The following is a 17294-nucleotide window of genomic DNA, read 5'->3' on the forward strand; positions in this document are numbered from 1 at the left end:
ATGTAAATCCCACAATGTTTTGATTTAGCTGTTACTTAAACGTGTCTTTCAGGTTGATTTCTGCCTGATTCAATGGACCTCCCCTCCAAAGAAAATCATGTTTTTAACCTCAGCAACATGTATATGTGGTAATATTTTGTATTATAAAAGACATACTATGAAGGCAATTACCAGTCAACTTCATGTCTTAGCATTTCTGTTAGCGTTTCCGCCACCCCCGCTACTATTATTTGAATTACTTGTCATCATGTTGGTACGTGAAGTGCCGTTCTGAAGCCTTAAGTTTTCCTGTCGCCATCTTGCTAATTTAAAGCCAGAAATGACCATATTTGGACGAGCTCGGGGGGAGCAATGTATGGATCTAACTTGATCTGATAAGGAACCCGAGGACACTATTACCTGATTGCGGAAACCTGACTGCACCACAGGCCTGTCAATCAAACCAGAAACGCACCCAAACTTTCCTCGCTTTTTTAGGCTTAATATCTAATTAATGAAGAAATTATTTTCAGATGTACCTCCAGAAAACTAATAAGAAGGAGTGACTTTAGTGAATGACAGCATAATAACTTGTGGAAACGATTTTATTGACTTTGTATTTGATGAGAGAAGTTGAATGGGAGTCTATGGAGCCGGAGGCTTTTTGGAGCCGACCTCTAGTGGCACTCAGTGGTATTGCAGCTGAAGACACTTCTGGATCGGAATCATTTTACAGACCTGAAGCTACGAACACTGAAAAGAAATGCATGGAGATAACTTGTGTTGTGATTCTAAACATTCCTAATAAGCCAAAGAAATGAAATTCAATAAATAAATATAAATAAATTAAAATCTTTTTATGTCTGGAGCTTTTCCGATAATGAATCTACAAATATTGGTATCCATCTTCAGTGTGGGAATAACACATCACAGATTTCAGTCACGTTGAACAAGCTAAAGTGAGTCCAGCTGCAGGTTTCACCCTCCAGTTCATCTGCGATGGAGGAAGAGCGGTCGATGAAAACCACCCTGCGTCCTGTTGTCCCTCCCTCACCCCCTCCACACAGCGAGCTGCTGATGCTGAGACAACTCACCGTCAGAGGATTAAGGAGGCGACACTGACGGCTGTAATCTCCACATCCAGTGGAGTGTTTCTGTTCATCCGGCGGTAGATCTGCGCATCATTGGGGCTGAGAAAAAGAGTGATGCGCGCAGGGTCCGTGAACGCCACAGATAAGTTGACGAGGCAGACAGAAGAGGACCCTCCTGTTGATTCACATTGTTCGTTTCAGGGATATTTCAGGAGAACACTCCGCACCTCTATATGGCAAAGTTCCTGGCTGAATTACTGGGATGCACACTTCCGGACAAGGGCACCGCTCCTCTGTTGGAGGTAAGGATGCTTTAAAATCTGATCTCAAATGAACACTGAGTTTTATTCCTTCAGTCTGGAAAGGTACAGGCTTGTCTCCTTTATAAATTCTCTATGGCAACAGGAGGCTGAGGCTTTGTTCATCAGTAGGATTGACAGTTGCTATGCTGTAAGCACTTCATTACCAGTGATCCCTGCAGGTTCAGGTTTTAAGCTCTTCCCTCTGCACACACACCGTTTCATAGTGACAATATGTCTGTGGATTAATGCAGAATCACTGTAAAGGTACTTAAATATGAGAGTTTCTTTGACTTTATGGGGTGTTTCTCTCCTGATTCGTCTCTATCGATGTTGTGACAGAGATTTTTCCTGCCAAAAGTACTTTGACTTTACTAGTGTTTGTCATCAGACAGACACCGCAGTGATTTCAGCTCCAAGTAGTGTTGAATGTGGAGCCAGCGGTCACTGGCACGACGTGGCCGAGACTCAAATGCTGCTCGTATTTGGGCCAGTGTGCCACACACACACACACACACACACACACACACACACACACACACACACACACACACACACACACACACACACACACACACACACACACACACACACACACACACACAAACCAACACACGCACACACTGCACCTGTCCTGTACTTCCGGGCATGACTCTGTAGGACTGTTTGTGTTAAGTTGAACATTGGTTAAATGCTAAAATGATGAGTTAATTTTCTGTAAATATCTTTTTTCTAATGTGGCTCAGACAGATGATGGGCATTTGTCATCATTATGTGGACTGAATGGTTGATTGATTAGTCATTAGTTGCTGTATACACCAGTCTCTGTCCTGAAAGTGTGTAGAAACATTTATGGTGAATGTGATGAGTCCCGCTGACTGTGTGGCATTAGAGAGACTCACTGTTTGTATGATGGATGATCCAAGAGAAGCAGCCACAGTGAGCTCAGATGTTAGGATAAGCTTGGTTTGTTGTATCTAAATCCACATCACCAGACTCTGATGAAGGTTTTTCTGACAGCATGACACAATAATTCTTCATACAGACTGGATGTAAAAGTGTTCGTAGCTTCCGGGTCTGAAAAATGAGGCCAAATGATCCAGAAGTGTCTTCAGCTGCAATACCAGCGAGTGCCACTAGAGGTCGGCTCCAAAAAGCCTCCGGCTCCATAGACTCCCATTCAACTTCTCTCATCAAATCCAAAGTGAATAAAATGTGTCCATCAGTTATCTCGGTGTTGTTAGCTAAAGTCACTCCTTCTTATTAGTTTTCTGGAGGTCCATCTGAAAATAATCCCTCATTCATTAGAAAAGAAGATTCAAGAAGACCTGTTTTGGGGGCGTGTCTGTTTGATTGACAGGCCTGCGGTGCAGTCAGGTTACAGCTATCGGTGGGCGGGACGCAGTATCTTCAGGTTTCCAATCAGATCGGTCAGATCCACCTCTGGCTCCTCCCCCAGCTCGTCCAAATATGGTCACTTCCTGCTCCAAACCGCTTCGAACTAGCAAAGATGGTGACGGACAGAATCTGAACTGGAGGATTCATAACGTTCACAAACCAACGATGACATCACTGATTGTTGATGACATCACTGCTGGATGATGACATCACTGCTGGTTGGAGCTTGATTCCTCCACACAACACTGAAACTGTTTAAAACCGAATATTTAGGTGTTTGAAACATCAACATCTCGTGGCTTCTATCAAAAAGCATCAGTGAGACTTTCTGACTTTAAAAGAAAATGTAATTTAGTTTATTTTCTGAGTTAAACTACAGTTTGTGTTCAGGGATACTCTTTGACGGATCCATATTTCTGTCTTTATTCAACACTCCTCTTTGTTGCTGTATTAGCATTTCCCAGCATGCCTTAGTTATTTCTTCGTATATTTTGAGAATAAAGCAGCCAAATTAAATCCAAATGAGTGGCAGAAATTATATTTGCTTTTCTTAAAATGTGCTGTTTTGGAACATTTCAATGAAGACATGATGGTACATAAATGGGGCGATGATTCAAAACAAGGGACAGTTTTTCACCTCCTGCTTCAGTTTAGATAACTCAGAGGAAATCGTGTGTTGGGCCACAAAAACAGACTCTTCATCGCTTTCTATGGTCATCGCCTTTCAAGAAATATGTATTTATATAGTTTTAATTTCACAGATTGCTTCTATCAAAGAGGAAACTGAGCGAGTTGATGGGAAACAAAAGATAAACAGATTGCAGGATGTTTACGTAATCATGCGACATTCAAATCAGATTTTATTGATGAAAATGTTCTAAAACAGAAATCAGATTAATCTCAGGATGTGTAGTTTCATATTTGTTTGAAATGGGAGCTGAAAGTTGTTGCGTAACACCAGCGCTAAATTAAAAAACAGTTTCACATGCATTCTGGTCACACACACACACACACACACACACACACACACACACACACACACACACACACACACACACACACACACACACACACACACACACACACACACACAAACTGTAATCCACAACCAGCGCAGGACCGCTAATCCATCCGGCATCATCTCAATCTGCCCGGCACGCACCGTGTCAGCCAAATATTAAAATCGTCTCAGAAATGTGTCAGAGGGGATCGTCATGGTAACGGCTGGGAAATGAAATGATGATGACCTCCTGTTTAGCTGTCCAGGGGACAAAGATTAGACCCACACACAGTCACTAAATCAGTGGGACAGAAGGACAACAGACTGTCCACAGCAGGCTGTCCATGGCGGACTGTCGGACTGTCCACTGCAGACTGTCCACTGCAAATTAAATCCAAATGGCGAAGAGAAATTATACAAAATATGGACCTTTAATATGGTGTAATTAAAACCAAACCGAATGGAATTTTAATGGTGTTATATTTCATAGTATTTTAATTATCATACAACCAGGATGTTGTATGTCAATTTACCCATTTACATGCCTGCATGTAACGTTAATAATTTATAAAAGAAATAGTCATAGTAAACGCAATATTCTTATATTTCTGATTCATTCGAAATAATCACTTACAGAAGTCTATGCTTCATGACTCTGAATGCAAATGTCACAAATAATGCTGATATTTTCAATAAAAGTAGACTGCCACATGTGATGTGTACATGAGAAAGGGCAGTTAGTGAAGCTGTGAAGTTGTTCTCTGATGGAGGTGGTTCGTTATTCTCACCAAGAAGTTCTAATTTATAGAAAACAACTCACTTCTTTATCTGGTTGTTTCCCTTTGATTAGCAAATTATCAAAGTGAATCCTGGCTGACACGTTACACACGTGTAACATGTGTCAGCCCAGTAGGGAGGGGGTTTAAAGTTAAACAATTTAAACAGACTAAAAACTTAATGAGATAAATAGAAGATCAAAGTTGCCTGACAACGCCACCTAGTTTAAAGAGTCTGGGTCTCCATAAAAACACAAACTCTTTTAAAATCGGGGGAGAGCAGCAGGGATCACCAAGACATAACAATTAAAAGACTGGTAAAAAAATGTTTATTTAGAATCTAAAACCCATAAAATGTGTAATTAAGAGGTTAAAAGTCAGTGTAATTTCAAAAAACAAGTTAAAGAGAGTTAAAAGTCCAGCTAAAAAAAGGACCTACTACACAATTAAAAAGAGTTCAACACCAGGTAAAAGCCTGCCACTGGGAGGGGAGTCAGGGTCTGGTTGTTTCTTCTGGCTCTTCTGATTCAGCCACCCGGGTTTTATTTCTGTTATGCATGTTTGTAGTTTCTTGGGTGCTATTGTTGGGGATTTGGAGCTGGACCAGTAGCAGAGGTCGTCGGCAAACTGTGAAACTTTGGCGGTGGTTTTGGGAGGTTAATAGATGTCAGAGATTTACAGAAGGAAGAGGAGTGGACTGAGGACTGGGCCTTGGGGGACTCCGGCTTAGGGCTGGAGATGATGGATTGGTGGGTTTTGGGAGTTTGAGGTTGGTGTCCAGTAATCTGCATTTGAGTCCGTTGTGCCATACTTTGTTGATTGCTTTTTCAATGTCGAAGAATATTGCCAGGGTTATTTATTTTTTGTTAAAGTTTCGATGAATGTCTTCTGAGATGTGTGTGGTGGTTTTTCCTTTCCTAAAACCGGCTTGGTGAATTCCCAGGAGTCCCATGTGTTCGGTGTGAGTGGTGAGGCGAGCTGTGAGTATTCTTTCAAAGAGTTTTCCGATGTGACTGAGGAGGCTCATGGGGCGGTAGCTTGTGGTGATGTGTGGCTTTTCTCCTGCTTTGTTGATCAAGGTGATGCCTGCAGTTTTTCAGGGCGTGGGAACATGTCCGGTTGTGAGGCAGGTGGAGAAGAGCTGTCCAAGGTGCTGAAGGTAGGTGACTGGTGCCTGTTTGATGAGGATGGTGTCAACGCTGTCTTCTCCGGGTGCTTTGTTTTTCATCTTGTTCAGGTGCAGTTGTATTTGGTTTTGTGAGTGGGTGGTTTTCTGGTGTGGGATTGGTTGTGTTAGTAACTGTTGTGTTATGTTTTGCTATTTCTGCGTCTACCAGGTGTTTCCATGTGTTGTCAAACTGGATCATTTGGGCATGAGTGGACATTTTTGAGGCGGTTTCAGAAGAGTGTGGCTTTTTTTTTTATTGTTGTTGATGATTTTGCCAGAGGATTTGAGTGGTGGTGTGATATTCCTTGCTGGGTCTCCATTTATGGTTTTAATTTTTTAATTAATCAATTTTAAATTTAGTGTCCTGATCCTGTCATGACACAGAACAAGCAGACAGGGGACTGAGGGGACACAGGAGGAGAGGGGATCGGGGGCAAGACGGAGGAAAACCAGACTCCTGACAGATCCAGTTTTCTGTAGAAGGTGTTCCAGGTTTTCTGCTTGTGGAGGGTGAGTTGTAATTTAATGGTGGCTTGAAGTCTGTTTATCTGTGTTTTGGTGTGAGGTGCTCTGAACCAAATGAATTCTCTCCGTTGATTCCTTTTGCATTTTTTTAAATTTAATTTTATTGTACTTTATTAATCCCCGAGGGGAAATTCTTTCGCTACAGCAGCATCCCGAGGGGGAGCTGCTGCAACAGGCTGCCACGACCGCGGCGCCAACCAACCTGAGGTGCATGTTTTTGGGTGATGGGAGGAAGCCGGAGAACCCGGAGAGAACCCACGCAAGCACAGGGAGAACATGCAAACTCCGCACAGAAAGGCCCAGGACCGGATTCGAACCCGGAACCCTTTTGCTGTGAGGCGACAGTGCTAACCACTGCACCACCGTGCCGCCCACCGTGCTAAGTTTGATGAGATCAGGTGGGAGTGTCTGGGTAGGTGTTTTGATGGAGGTGAGGGGTAATTGGTCATTGTTGAGGTGATGTCATGTGGAGAATCTATGGAGTTTTTGGGCCAGGTTGGGGGAGCAGAGGATCAGATCCAGGATGTCCGTGCTGCCTGTGACCGGGCATATGTATGTGGGTTCGTTGGTATTGATGATGGAAAGGTGTGTTTTCCAGGATGGGTTTGAGTACAGTGCCATTTGGATTTGTTTTCTTACATTGAAAGTTGGGGTGTTTTGCATTAAAATCTCCCATGATGAGAGAATGACTGGGGGTGGAGGCAGCTGTGATGAGGGTTTCCGAGGGTTTTATTCCAGGGGGGCAGTAGATGCTGGTGATTGTGATGGGGTGATGTTTTCTAGTTTTCAGTTGCATTGCAATGTATTCATTTCCTTTTGATTGTTGGGGTGAAGTCTATTGTTGTTTTTATGAGAATGGCTACTCCTCCTCCGTGTCCTGTTTGTCTTTCTTTTCAGATGATGTTGAAACCGGATATCTTGATCTTTGACTGTTGTGTTGAAAGTGTTTCGTTTATTGAGGCAACCGATATGTTTTTATTGTTGAGCAGGTGGATAAGTTTGTCTTTGCTTCCTCAGAGTCCTCTGATGTTTATATGGAAGAAGGTTGAGATCCATTTTGGGAGTTAGTACAGATGATGTGTTGGTGGTGGTGGGGGGGGGGGGGGGTACAGACGAGTTGTGTCTGTTTACTTATGCTTTTGAGTGTGTCTTCTATTTTATTGTCATCCATGTTGAGTTTTTTGAGGTCATCCCGGAGGTGAGTGAGGTGGGTGTCGTCGTGGTGTGATCTGGGGGGTTGGTGATGGGGGACTTTCTGACTGTGGGTCTGGTGGTTCCCTGGTTGATGGGGTCATGTGAGAAATGTATGCTGGGCAGGATTTGGATGCGGCAGAGTGTTCGCCTTTGCAGTTGAGACATTTTGCTTTCTTTTTGTCTATAGCGCATGAATTGTGGTGGTGGTTCTGTCCGCATCTGAGGCATGTGACTGGGTTGGTGCAGTTGGTGGATATGTGGTTGAAATGTTGGCATTTGTAAAAAAAATTGACAGTTGGTGGGGGCTGAGCCTTCTCCACTCTGTATTGGAAGAAATCCATGTAGAAGCCTTCGTGGAGAAGGCTGGCAGCTTGTTGGTGAGGAGAATCTTGATGAAGGTGATGGGTTGTTGTGTGGTTCTGCTGGTGATTCTGTAGAGTTTGGTGATGTTTATACCTTGTTTGTCCAGTCTTTCTTTAACCTGTGCTTCAGTGATGCTTGTGTGTATTCCTTTGATGACCAGTAGTTTCATCAGGGGTTCAGATGGGGGGGGGGGGGTGAATCCGGGTTTGCGTGCGAGTGTGCAGGTGAATTATGCTCCATTGAATGCTTCTTTGGGCCAGGATGTGAGTAGTGAGTTGAGGGAGTGGAAGTTCTTGGGGAAAACCAGGATGTTGCCGTTTCTCATGTGTACCAGTTTGTGGAATTGGGCTTGTGGTTTGTGCTTTTTAATTTCTTGAAGGATAGATTGATTGGTTGAAAAGTGATTGTTGGGAGTTTTGAAGTTTTCTATTACGAGTGGTGTGAGGTGATGGCTTTACGATGATTCCCATCTTGCTCTTTTCCTGATGCCTGTGTTGAAGGATTGGTATTTGTGCATGTTTGTGTTGACGATGTCGGAGTAGCTGGCAGAAAGTGGTGGCAGGGGAGTGAGTGTGTGGGTCATGTCCATTTGATAAGATCTGCTTCTTGGTGTTTAGAGTGGCCTGTATCTGCCTAGTGGTGTCGTTGAAGGAGGTGGAGTAGGCGTATTTACTGTGTTCGTGGAGGAGGTGGTTGATTTGTTCCAAAATATTTTTTATGATCAGGTTGTCAATTTTGTCAGTGGTCGGGGGGAATCGGTGTGTCAACAGAAGTAGATGGAATAAAATTGAGATCTGGTGCAGGTGCTGTTTATTGGTCAGCTCTGGGGTGTTCAGATGATTTCGCTGTATGTTTGGGTGTGGGTGGGTTGAGCTGTGGGGGTGCAGGGGGGTCCGGTGTTTCCAGTGTTTCCAGGTTTGGTGGTGGTTTTCTTTGGTTTTAGATCTGACCGTTGTCTTTTTGCTTTCAGTTTGTCGTTTGCTCCAAATGCTGTAGCCCAGATGTGTTTTCTCTCCAGTGCGTTTTGTGGTTTGGAAGTTGTCATGTTAGCTGTGGGTCTTTTAGGTGCTTAGTGAACAAGTGACAGAGTTATGTTGTGTTTTAAGTGCTTAGTGAACAGGTAACGTGATTATATTGTGCTTGAGTGCTTATAAATTACAGCAGAACATAATATAAAAGTGCCTTCGTCACCACATTAGTTTGACCGTTTCCTCTCCGTTGTTCTCCATTGGCAAAAATCAATGATAGGTAAATGGCAGTGTCGGCTGGATAGACTCCGACGCACTGTGACTACTCTAATCAAAGATTTCAGCAACTATTACAGCAACCAATCATAGCCTCGCCTCTGCTCTCTGTTCTGTCCCCCTTATTGTGCAGTCCGTCTTTTATACTGTCTCCAGTAATTGGTGTCCACCTGGGAGGGAGGGGAGATCCTGCCCTCCTGCAACACTGTTGGCCACTTCGGTCCTGCCAGCACTCATGATTGGTCCTTTTAGACAAAAAAACTTTTCCAGGTGCCGGTGATAAGTGATTGCAATCAGCTTCATTTAGATCAGAGTAGAGTGTCCAATAATATACCTGATAAAATCATAGAGTTATGAAAACATGCAAGTAAAACACCACACAATGTAAATAAAAACAACCCATGCTAAAATCAATATAAAAGCAAACAATTTGATTCACAGCAATAATACAAACAATCTACACTGCAAAACATATGGCTCACTCTGCCTGATGACATATGTTGTTGAATATGGCTGACTGTGCTGTTCAGCTGCTCTAATGGAAGTTAACTGTGTTAACTGTGAATCAGCAAACGTGTCCGATGGGAGGCAGAGTTTCTCTTTCAAGTTATTCAACATCAGTCGGTGGTGAAAAGGTGATAAAAAAAACAACATCTGTAACATGCTTTATTTGTAGTTTATTTGCATTTTATTTCCACTTTATCATCTGAAGTGGAAACATTTTGCATCTTGTTGAGTAAAATTGAAGCTTTTGTTTGATTAAAGTTTGTTTTACATTTTTATTTGTTTTCCTTCTACAAACGTTGCCCTGCATCTCTCCTCCTCTACATTTCTCTGTCTTCGCCACACATCTGCTGTCAGGCTCTCTCCGACTCTTCCTTCACTCACACTATTTGTTTCTGCTGCCAGGCCTCCTCTCTCCTCTCCCTCCCTTTATTCTCTGCAGCCTTTAAGCATCAGACTTTATTCGTTGTAGGGAGCTTGTTTTTCAAGCAGCATTCGGTTTTCAAAGGGCAAAGAAACAAATTAGCATCACTGTGCTCCCAGGGCCTCGCTTGGGCTTTAAGAAGATGTCAGGTTGTGTAGATTCAGAGAAGTCCACAGAAGAGGTTTGTTTGAAGAAGAGGAAAGTTTGAGGAAAAATACAGAGAAATGAAATATGTTTTCAGGGAAAAGCTGTGTGTATAAATCTTTAACACACTGTGAATATAAAAGGTGTTTTTTCATTCAGTATAAACCGCAGAAAGAGTTCAGTCACCGTCACTAAACTGTTTCATGCAGTCATTTGTGGGATGTGTTATACTGTTTGTGCATTTTTTCCTTTTTTTTACGTCATTTGGACTATTTGTAGCATAAAAACCATCAACCTTGTCGGGACCAGCAGGCCTGGTACCATCAGACCCAAACTCCCTGTGAACATCTGGATCTGACCGCTCTGTTCGAGATTGTTTCCAGTTGTTGTGCCCTAATGTGCACAGATGTTGGGTCCATTTTGAAACTATTGAAGCAGCCATTAACCAATCAGCATTGACCAACGTATTCATACTGTTCACAAGCATCAACCATCAGTGATGTCATCAACCATCAGTGATGTCATCGTTGGTTTGTGAACGTTATGAATCCTCCAGTTCAGATTCTGTCCGTCACCATCTTGTTAGTTCGGAGCGGTTTGGAGCAGGAAGTGACCATATTTGGACGAGCTGGGGGAGGAGCCAGAGGTGGATCTGACCGATCTGATCGGAAACCTGACGATACTACGTCCCGCCCACCGATAGCTGTAACCTGACTGCACCACAGGCCTGTCAATCAAACAGACACGCCCCCAAAAACAGGTCTTCTTGAATCTTCTTTTCTAATGAATGAGGGATTATTTTCAGATGGACCTCCAGAAAACTAATAAGAAGGAGTGACTTTAGCTAACAACACCGAGATAACTGATGGACACATTTTATTCACTTTGGATTTGATGAGAGAAGTTGAATGGGAGTCTATGGAGCCGGAGGCTTTTTGGAGCCGACCTCTAGTGGCACTCGCTGGTATTGCAGCTGAAGACACTTCTGGATCAGGACCATTTTACAGTGGTCGGGCATCGAAACACCACCACTGCTACCATTGTTGGAACTGCTCCAAAGTTATTGCACTTAGCCACGCCCACTGGAAATTGATTGGTCCGCCCCTCACGTTCTCTGAGCAAACGTTAATATGAACAGAGTTTCCAGACTGTAATCAGAGCCAGGCGACCAAAGGCCTGTCTGAATAAAGCAAAGACAGCTATGTAAACTTGTGTGTGTGTGTGTGCACACGTGTGTATGTGTGTATATGTGTGTGTATGTGTTAATATATTCAACAGACCAGGACACTGAGTGCAGCACCGCATCATATTCACTGTGATTAAATTCAGATGCGTCATCTGTTGAGATTAATTTGTGTGCGTTTGGTCATAATGTTGATTCTGATGAATATGTTTTTGTAATTATTTGTCGAGTCAAAGCATGTTGTTGAATATGAATCATGTTGTTACCAAGTAGGAAAATAGGGAACAGCTGCCAGAATACCAGTAGGACATCAATTATTTTACCATAAATCTTCATGCCTGTTTCCAGATTTATTTTCTTTTTAGGAAATTTCACATTGCCATAGAAATGTGTCACAGTTTCTATTTTTAATCTAAAAATCTAAGTATGAATCAGATGATTAACACTATTGTCTACAGATTAAAAACTCCTCATCCTGCCCTTCACTTACAACATAGATCCTCCCTGTTCCTGCTAGAAAACTAAAGTTTCAGTGGATTTTTTAAAACAAGACCAGAAGAAACCGACATTAAACATATTTCTTACACTGTAAAAGATGAAAACTGCAGCTTCGTGAAAGGTTGGAAACATGTCGGTGTATTTGAAGCCAGAAATCTCATTGCAACAGAAGTTTGTAGCTCGAAGTCAGACCCATCCCATGATGAGAAAAAGGTGGAAACTAGAATGTCCCTGTGATGTGAGACCTCGCGATGCTTTTACGATGACTGTGTGTGTGTGTGTGTGTGTGTGTGTGTGTGTGTGTGTGTGTGTGTGTGTGTGTGTGTGTATGTGTGTGTGTGTGTGTGTGTGTATGTGTGTGTGTGTTTGCTCTGTGAAGTGTCTTTCAGTCAAAGAAGGCTAAAATACTCGTGTGCTACTTGACATACTTTTGTGTCTGTGAGAGAGCGAGGAGGAGTTTCACAAAAAAGAGAGTCAAGGTAACCTTAAATATAAACATTTTAAAAAGCCTGTGTCACTATGACAACCGTGGAGGAAACAAAGATGCGGTCCAGCTTGAATTCTGAATCAGAAGATTCATCTTTTAGCCATTCAGCTGAGATGTTTCTCTTCTCTTTAACTTTAACTTAATTTCTGGAGAGAACATGAAATCTTTTCCTTCTGTCTGAATGTAGCCGCTCTCCCATCAAACCTTTTAATTTGTCACATCACATTTGTGGAAATGCCACAGTCATCTGGGTTCACTTTGAACTTTGACTCCTCCTGAATGTCACTTTCTTTGAAATACAGATGCAGGGGAGGTAAGAGAGTGTCTGCAAGTTCAAAGAACCCAAAGACGAAAGTAAACTGAAGAATCCCTGTCAGGTTTTATAGGTTGGATCAGATCATCTCTCAGCTGTTATTTTGCTGTAAATGTCATGAACATTTGCAAAAGAATACAGTCTGTTTCTGGACTGAGATATTCAGGATGAGTGGGTGACTTTTCATTATTTTGAGAGCGATGATTGTGTTGTGACGTTGGCGAAGCCTGTTGCCATGGCACCACAGTTCAGGTGGTTTACAGTAAATGTTTTCCCACCTGGTGTTCCCTGACCTGACGCGCCGTCTTCGGTCTTGGACAGTGAAGCTCCGCCCCTCTTGAAATGTGATGTCATCAGAACACCTCGCCCGGCTCGTCGCTTCATCGCCGTAGACTTTCTGAAGACTAAAGGGTCTCTGTTGACCTTTTCCAGAGTTTGACCCAAAATCTGATGTTTTCTGTGACCTTTGAGCCCTGAGGCAACAGTGCTTTAAAAAAAAAGAAGCCATGATTGTGGAGTGGAAATCACAGCTTGGGCTCAGAATCACTTGGCTGTAATCAGGTATCTTGAAGTTTTTCTGTTCTTCAAAAGTTTGACCCAAAATCTGCTGTTTCTCTGCTCCAGTTTCAGGTCCGTGGTGACATCACACATGTTCTCGTACCGGTGGTCACAGAAACGTTTTGAACTCAGGTGCTGTTGATCAAGAGATGACACTTGGAATATTGTTTTCCTCTGCTCCCAGTACGTCTCAGTGCTGCGCTCCGTTCGTACGCAACAGGAGCAGTCTCTAAATCTTTTGATCCATCTTTGCATCAACAACCCAGTGAAACGTTCACCAGCATGGTTTCGGTCTTCCGTCTGGGAGCGTGACAGCGTTACCATGACGATGATGTTAAAACGTGGTGGATAAAATGGCGACTGGTTGCACTGACTGTGCGGCACATGTTACTGGTGTTATTGGTAATACTCCCAATATGATGAAGCGTTTAAGAAGACATCACATGGACGGGAAAGTTACTGAGAAACTGCCAAACAGCAGAACCTGATCGTAACTCAGCGTTACAATTCAAAGTGTGTATTTTTCTGTCTCGTGTGTTTCCCTGCATGTGAATATGGTTGTTGGGCTGAAGCATCTCATCTGCCAGCTGCTGAAGAGAAGAAGGTCTCCTCAGAGCAAGCTGTCAGTCAAACCTATCAGCAGAGGGACTGTTTGATGAAGACTGTTATCACAGCCTCCTCTCCCTTCATCACAAACAGCTGTGCTTCCTCTGAATGTGACCGGCTTTCCCATTATCCACAGCTATTTGTGTCAAGTACCGACCGCCATGATGAAGCCCATCTGGAAGTCCCTGACGGTACTCTTCTTCCACTAATGGCTGCTCGTTACCAGCTCCAAGAAAACTGAACAGAAATCAGTTAAATCCTTTTTAGGAAGAAACAAAAAGTGATTTTTTTTTTTTTTTTTTTTTTTGGGGGGGGGGGGGGGGGGGGGGGGAAACTACTTTCAAAGGCTAATTGGACATTTTTACTGTCTCAGAGGGAATTAAGAAAATATTGCTCCAATAAGAGGATATTAAAAGTTAAAGAGGAGTCAGGCTGTCAGTAAGTACAATTTATTTGTATAGCAGCTTTCACAGATATCCATTTATAAAGTGCTTCGCATTAATAAAACAGCATGATTTTGAAATGTTAAAATCACAACAACAGTTCAAATCAGAGTTAAAATCACAATAACAACAAACAAGCGAGGACACTGGTGGAGAGATCAGCCAGTAAAAAGACAATAAATAAAAGAAGCTCTGTCGACAGGCCAACAAAAGCTTTACTGGATAAAAATGTTTTTAACTGTCTTTTAAAAACATTGGTGGAGAGGAGAAGTTGTAGTTGAAGGGGGAGAGAGGTCCACAGCTTCGGTGCAACACGTTGAAAAGTTTGATAAATGACCAGTTAAAAGGTGAGCAGCTGCATTTTGGACGGTTTGCAGAAGCCTGACTTAAACAGCTAAAAGAGCGTTACAGTAATCTAAAAGAGAGGAAATAAAAGCATGAATGATCTCCATCTCCACCTCGGTCACAACATTTCTTAGTTCTGCAATGTAAAGGAACATATCTGCTGACTGACATGATCTTCAAAAGAAAGTGAGTCATCAAAAATGACACCTACGTTTTTCAGCTTATCTTTGGCGCTGTCATTTGACGACCTCACGGTGCTGCTTGATGTCAGAAACGACGCCTTCAGGAGCGATTAGAAGGACTTCTGTCTTATTCAATTAAAGTTTATTTTCAGTCCAAAAGCTGTCACATTCATCCACCTCATCTTCAGCCTGGTTTCACCATCTTCTCCATCTTCTCCATCTTCTCCATCTTCACCATCTTCTCCATCTTCACCATCTTCTCCATCTTCACCATCTTCTCCTGAGCTTCCTGCAGACCACTCTCTGGGTGGAGGATGAAATAAGAGAGGAATGTGCAGCTTCCTCTCTGCTCACACATCAACGTAGAGTCTTTTAAACTACAGACTGAGGATGGAGGAAGTCGACAGAGTAATGCATGGTGGTGTAACAGTGAGGCAGCTCTACAGTTTGGAGGAATCTATTAACCATCCCGCAGAAGCCAGCTTCACCTGTGTGGTTGTAAACAGCACTCCATACCTCCATGACCATGATCAGATGTCTCCTACAGGTATCCCTACTCCTGCTGTCGGCTAACAACACACAACTGTTAAAGAAGACAACTTTGTAATGACTGAGGAGTACTTCTCCTCTTTCCATTGCCAGACTAACAGATCCCAGACCAGTCTGAACAAGGACTGACATCAACCATCGGTCTCTGCTGGTGAAAGAGTGAACACGCTCCCTTCAACCACTCCTCACAGCAAAAACCAACCAGATGACTGTAACACTTAACTAAAGGCGTTAATGTGCAACACTGAAGGAGCTTCATCAAACAGGAATCTGTTTAGTCGTCACGGAACATGAAAAACTAAAACATGAAAAAGGTTTTTTTTGACCATCAGAGTCAAACACAGCAAATAATGACACACTTTCTCGTGTGTGTGTGTGTGTGTGTGTGTGTGTGTGTGTGTGTGTGTGTGTGTGTGTGTGTGTGTGTGTGTGTGTGTGTAAGTTTGTGAGGATGAGTATTTTGGAGGTTGCTGCTGCTTGTTGGATGTCTTCCTTTCTATCAGGATGGAGTGTAACTTTGTTTGTTGTTAACCATCTGATTGTGCGACCACAGGGGGGCGCTGTGTAACATAAAACCACGTGCAGCTCGCTGGTGAACTGATGTCAGCATGAGGTCGAGAGGAAGAGGAGGTGATGGACTGAGACTTCTCCATCGACCATTGAAATATGTCATTATAGAACATGTAAAACAAATGGAAGAACAACCCTTCATGTGAGGACAGCATGTGGATTATTGTGCTGTTGAATGTGTCACCTGAGCTGAAGCTGCAGCATCAGCAGCAGGAGACAAGGTCATATTTAATAACACTGACTGCCTGCTGTATATTTATATATGCAGGATAATAGAGCTCTATATTGCAGTTGTTTGGCTGAGGATTGAGAAATGAATGAGCCTCTTGATGCTTAGGAACATTTTAAATGAAGCAAAGATAACGTATCATAATTGTGCAATTGTGCAGCTGGCTCTTTGTATAGATTTTGAACATCATCACAGTCAGCTGCGCAGCATGAAAGCTGTACGATACTGTGAGGAAGAGTTAGGATTCTGTTCTCTGGTGAGAATATTCAATCAAAACAAACCCATTTCTAATCTACATGATCCTGTCAGAGATCCAAACCTTCGTTCATCTCAGCTGCTACAACATGCAGGAAAATATGGATCAGTGTGAACATGAGAGGAGGGGGAGGGGGGGGGGGGGGTAATGAAGTGTTTATGTTCTGGTGGCAGTGAAACTACTGATCTGATGTTCCAGTCACTGAGAGATATTCTGTCTCTGCCTTTCAGTTTTAGACTTTGACAGTGAATTCATCTTCACAGTGAAGACATCTTTTTTTATTCTGTCTTCTGGTTGTGGTGATGTGTGTAGTTGAAACGGTGACTAAAGACACTCTGACTGTCTGATATGAAGATGCAACGGACTTATGATCGTAACAAAAACTCTTTCCTGATTTGTCTGACCACAGTGTAAGAGACATCAAGTGATAATTCCTATTTTTTAATTAATGAGGATTAAACTTGGGAAAAACACTCACTCGCACTGCTACTCTTCTCACACTTTATGGACTCGTGCAATATCAATATTAAATTCTCTGCAATGCAACATTTTATGCTGACGCTCATATTTTCGTAGTATATTTGTTTATTTTAAAGACTGTTTACCGTTTGTCCTGTTCCATGCAGTAGAAGAGTAGCACTCCTAATTGCAGAGCTTACAATCATAATAAAGGCTTTCTGATTCTGATTCTGAAAAAACAAAACACTTTTTTAAAATAGTGATCACACATAACGCACACAACCTCCAATCTTGTGCCAGTAGAATAACAATAATCAGATATGTTAGGTAAGTTCTGCACTAATAATCTGTGATGCAGCAGTGACTTTAAATACCCACATAAACACATTACATGTCAGTTATGTTTCTCATATGTGAAATGCTACAAAACACAAAACAGGATGTGTGGTTGTGATTTTCTGCTGTGCTGAGAATAAATCAGGAAGATATCAGGTTGTTTGCATTCGT

The 17294-nt window shown here is 42.6% G+C and overlaps 1 protein-coding gene across 1 annotated transcript in view; it reads left to right on the forward strand.

Annotated features, from left to right (window-relative positions):
- Positions 1-1107: 1107 nt before the first annotated feature.
- Positions 1108-17294, forward strand: part of rasgef1ba (RasGEF domain family, member 1Ba) — a 123648-nt gene continuing 107461 nt past the window's right edge. The window contains exon 1 of the mRNA XM_069169295.1: positions 1108-1372. Within this exon, the coding sequence (XP_069025396.1) occupies positions 1304-1372 (69 nt within the window). The 5' untranslated portion in view covers positions 1108-1303. The remainder of the gene's footprint in view (positions 1373-17294) is intronic.

The sequence above is a fragment of the Embiotoca jacksoni genome, unplaced genomic scaffold (genome assembly GCF_022577435.1).
Source record: "Embiotoca jacksoni isolate LCO1_2020_lvr unplaced genomic scaffold, fEmbJac1.0.p SCAF_44, whole genome shotgun sequence".
Classification (NCBI taxonomy): domain Eukaryota; kingdom Metazoa; phylum Chordata; class Actinopteri; family Embiotocidae; genus Embiotoca; species Embiotoca jacksoni.